The sequence below is a fragment of the Theropithecus gelada genome, chromosome 14, assembly GCF_003255815.1.
Source record: "Theropithecus gelada isolate Dixy chromosome 14, Tgel_1.0, whole genome shotgun sequence".
In the NCBI taxonomy this organism is placed as follows: domain Eukaryota; kingdom Metazoa; phylum Chordata; class Mammalia; order Primates; family Cercopithecidae; genus Theropithecus; species Theropithecus gelada.
The window spans coordinates 15,178,888-15,183,919 of NC_037682.1; the positions used below are offsets into that span (position 1 = coordinate 15,178,888).

Consider the following 5,032-nt stretch of genomic DNA (forward strand, 5'->3'; position numbering starts at 1 on the left):
ACAGTGGCTGACACCTGTAATCCCAGCACTTTGGGAGGCCAAGGCGGGTGGATCATGAGGTCAGGAGATCGAAACCATCCTGGCTAACACAGTGAAACCCGGTCTCTACTAAAAATACAAAAAAATTGGCCAGGTGTGGTGGCGGGCACCTGTAGTCCCAGTTACTCAGGAGGCTGAAGCAGGAGAATGGCGTGAACCCAGGAGGCAGAGCTTGCAGTGAGCCGAGATCGCACCACTGCACTCCAGCCTGGGAGACAGAGCAAGACTCCATCCCCCAAAAATAAATAAATAAATAAATAAATAAATAAATAAATAAATAAATAAATCTATACTTANAAATAAATAAATAAATAAATAAATAAATAAATAAATAAATAAATAAATCTATACTTAGATCTAAGTTTTCTATATAAATAGAAGACTGTTAAATTTTTTCTTGATTCTTGTGTTAGTTTTAGTACGTTTTCTTCTAGGAATTTGTAAATTTTATATACATTAAAAAATTGGTGGCTTTAAGTAATTCATAACAGTCTCAGATTAAATTTTTAATAATACCTTTTTCATTCCAGATATTGGTAATTTGTGCCTTTTCTATTTATTGATAAGTTTTATTAGGGATTAATAAACTTAATTAGTATTTTTAAAATATCAACTTTTGACTTTGGTTTTTAGAAGTTATATGATTTTTATTATTTCATTAGTATACAATTTAACTTTTATTCTTTTCTTCTATTACCTTTAGTTTAATTTTCTCTTCTTTTTTATCTTCTTGATCTGGATGCTGAAATAATTGATTTTCAGTCTTTATTTTTTTCTAGGAATTTCTCCCTAAGCATAACTTTAGATAATTTAATAAAGTTTTCATTTTGTACACTTATGAGTATTCAGTGAAAATATTTTTAACTTATTTTTAATTGGTTGACTAAATAATACATATTTATTGTGTACAACATAATTTTTTGAAATATATATACATTCTAGAATGGCTAAAGCTAGCTAATTAACATACGCATTACCTCAAAAAGTTATCATTTTGAGGGTGAGAACATTTAGACTCTATCCTTTTAACATTTTTCAAGAACACAGTATCTTGTTTTTAAATATATGGATCATGTTGTACAGTAGGTTTTATGAATCTATTCCTCCTTTCTAACAGAAATTTTGTATCCTTTGATACAAAGCGTGGCCATGCACAGAGGCAAAATCACTCTGGAGTCTGAAGTGCTGATGACATGAATGCCTTGGTTGTAGATGCCCCACTGCTGCCTTGATAACTCTGTGTGGGGCACAGATGCTTGTGAAGCAGCTGAGAAGCTGGGGGCCAAAGTCCATGCATGTGCAGAGATATAGTGGCTCTAGGGTCCAGAGTGTAGGTTTGCTCAAAGCTACAGTGGCTCTGGACTCTGGGCCTCAGGCTGGTCAATATTGTAGTGGACTTAGTGCATGCAGTGTGTATGCACACACAGTAACTGGGGCTCTAAGGTTTGGGGTGTGGCTAACCTATAACAGTAGTGGCTCCCGTGTTTGAGGCAGGTGCAAAGTTGGAAAGAATGGTGGCTTTGGCCATGGGGCAACAAAACAGTTGCCCCTTCTGGAAGCATTGGTGCAGCAGTGTTTCATTTTCTGGGGCTCCATGGTGGGGATGGCTGTTGATTATCTTGGTAGTGAAAGATGGCAGTGTTCTCTGTACAGCAGGTTGCTGGGAACAATGGTAGCACTCATAACATGGTTGATAATGCTGGAACCTGCTTTTCTTTGTTCCTAGACATCTCTAGCATCTCAGGTATATACAAATCTCCAACAGTCTTTTCTATGTGGTTATTCCTCTCCCACCTTTTTTGTTTCACTATGTTGCTACAGGTTTTTAAATGGTCCCTTGAGTCCTACTAAGGCTATTATCATTCATGGATAATTATTGGTTGATTTTTTGTGTGAGGGGAAGAGGATTATATCTCCTATTCTGCCATCTTGTTTATGTGTCACTCTGTTTATTTTGTTTGTCAAGGTTTCTTTGGTGGAGGATGCTGAAACAGAAATTGACAAGGAAGAAGTCTAGTTATGAAGAAAACATTCTGGCTTCTTTTAGATTCTGTTAACTTTCTTGAAACTTGGGTCCTTTACCACATATATTTCATTTTGTTTGGAATTGATCTTTTCCATACTGGTTCTTTGTCATTTTTAAACTTGGCTGAAATCTTAATTTTCCAGAGAAAACATTCTGACCAAACAATATAAAGTAGATTTATTTTTTATCTCATTTTTATGTATAGTTATATGCTTATTCCATATGTACATATGTATTTATATATGTATATATGCATATTTATGCATGTTTCTTAGGGAGTTTATTTGCTTACTGTCTATCTTCTCCATTAGATTTAAACACCATGGGCACAAGAATGATGTTTATTTTGCATGGGTCTGTGTTCTTAAATCTCATCACTATGGCTAAAATCCACTTGCAATAAATAAACAGTTGATGAATTAATATTTCTTCTCAATGGTTCAAACATTTAAGGCGAATTAAAAGAAACACTAATCCCTCAAGTCCACATCCCTTATTTAATGATAAAATGTGTGTCTCTGTCTCTTAGTATTTATGTCAAATCACAGTCTTGAAGGACATGCTGTGGCTTAATTTGTGCATTACCCAAGAGAATAACTGAAAGTAACATAAATACATTCATGATCTCCCACAACAAGCAGAGCTGGATCCCCACAGATTCTTTAATCACCTGATTTCCAGGTATGTGAGATAAAGTGTTTTGTAGCCCTCATAGAGTATGTGTCCCCTGAGAGCTCCATGACCATATAATTACCTTCTGGTTCCCACTTTTCAACTGATCGAGTACCTATATGATTCCATTTGGCTTCATATTAGAAGGAGCAGCCCCAGAACCAGAGTCACTTTGACCATTTATTTATTCATCTGATTGGTTGGTATTACTGAATAGTCATGTTCCTTTTTAACTCTTTGAAGATTTTTTAAGGGTTGGAAGAGGTTATAAACATTTGTGGATGCAGTTATTATCATTTAACTGAGATCTAGAAATGTAGGTTATTTGCGTGAAGCCAAGAAAACTGGTAAGTATATTTGATTCCTAATTTCATGCTATTCCATTCTTCACATTGACTTACAATGATAGATTTAATTACTCCATCAGGCAGTCAGTTTGTCAATTAAATAAATTACTATCTTCTGTCCAGTTTAGGTTGAATGTAAAAGATTTAAAGGAATTTTTCTTTATGATAAAAAGTGAAGGCTTTAATTCAAAGTGATTTGGTTTATGTTTTGCCTGTTCCAATTAATTAGTCTTGTGATTTTGTATGAATCTTTCCTTTTGTGTACCTTAGTTCAGTAATCTATGAAATTAGGAGTTTGGGATGGATTATCTCCAAAATCATTTTATTAAGAATGCTCTATGAATTATTGTAATTTAAAATTGCATTTTGTTGTCATGGGCATGTTTTAGATCCAGGACTGCTGGAAACAAGTAATTAAAATACTGGAATAAAGCACAAAACGGGCATAGTGACTGATCTCAGTAGTCCTCCCTCCATTTATCATTCTGATTCTGTCTTTTCATTTCTGCAGGGCAGCTACATCATTCCCAATGGAGAACAACACAGAGGTGACTGAGTTCATTCTTGTGGGATTAACTGATGACCCAGAACAGCAGATCCCACTCTTCATAGTCTTCCTTTTTGTCTACCTCATCACTCTGGTTGGGAACCTGGGGATGATTGAATTGATTATATTGGCCTCCTGTCTCCATACCCCCATGTACTTCTTCCTCAGTAACGTCTCCCTAGTGGACTTTGGTTATTCCTCAGCTGTCACTCCCAAGGTGATGGTGGGGTTCCTCACAGGAGACAAATTCATATTATACAATGCTTGTGCCACACAATTCTTCTTTGTAGCCTTTATCACTGTAGAAAATTCCCTCCTGGCGTCAATGGCCTATGACCGCTATGCAGTTTATTACACCACCACCATGACAACAAATGTATGTGCTTGCCTGGCCATAGGCTCCTATGTCTGTGGTTTCCTGAATGCATCCATTCATACTGGGAACACTTTCAGGCTCTCCTTCTGCAGATCCAATGTAGTTGAACACTTTTTCTGTGATGCTTCTCCTCTCTTGGCTGTCTCATGTTCAGACAACTACATCATTGAGATGGTTATTTTTTTTGTGGTGGGATTCAATGACTTCTTTTCTATCCTGGTAATCTTGATCTCCTACTTATTTATATTTATCACCATCCTGAAGATGCACTCATCTGAAGGACACCAGAAGGCCTTTTCCACCTGTGCTTCCCATCTTACTGCAGTTTCCATCTTTTATGGGACAGGCATCTTTATGTACTTATGACCTAGCTCCAGCCATTTCATGGGCATGGACAAAATGGCATCTGTGTTCTATGCCATAGTCATTCCCATGTTGAATCCACTGGTCTACAGCCTGAGAAACAAAGAGGTTAAGAGTGCCTTTAAAAAGACTGTAGGGAAGGCAAAGTCCTCTGTATGATTCATATTTTAATTATAAAGAATTCACAATAAGATAATTTCCTCCACCTCATATTAATCTTTGTCTACTAAGTCCAATATTTGGGTTTCCTTATGGACAGTTTCTATTGACTGTTTTCTTAAACATATGAATTGGCCATGCTTTCCTCATTTTTAAGTGACACTTTTTTTGTTAAATCCTGGATATTTTAAATAATAAAAATATAGCGCATTCTAAAAAGCATCTCTCTCCTCCCATCTAGGCTTTGTTTTTGTTGGTGGTACTTTTGTTTGTTTAGTGATTTTCCTGAGTTACTTATGTTAATTCTGCATTTCTTGTTGTGTGTGGCCACTGAAATTTCTACTCAGTTAGTTAGCGGTCAACTAACAATTGGACAGAGTTTTTTAAGTGCTTTAAATGGTTAATTCTCTGAAGCCTTATGCATGAGCTTTGCACGTGTGTGCTGGAGCATGTTTTCAGTGCTCCAGCAGTTTAAATTCTACCTTTAATCTTCATGTCCTTTT

At 36.1% G+C, this 5,032-nt stretch overlaps 1 protein-coding gene across 1 annotated transcript; it reads left to right on the forward strand.

Annotated features, from left to right (window-relative positions):
• The first annotated feature begins 3,614 nt into the window (after nt 1–3,614).
• LOC112606977 (olfactory receptor 5B12-like) lies at nt 3,615–4,529 on the forward strand. The gene is given in 1 exon segment (XM_025357959.1): nt 3,615–4,529. A coding segment is annotated over 1 exon segment (915 nt).
• Nucleotides 4,530–5,032: the final 503 nt, after the last annotated feature.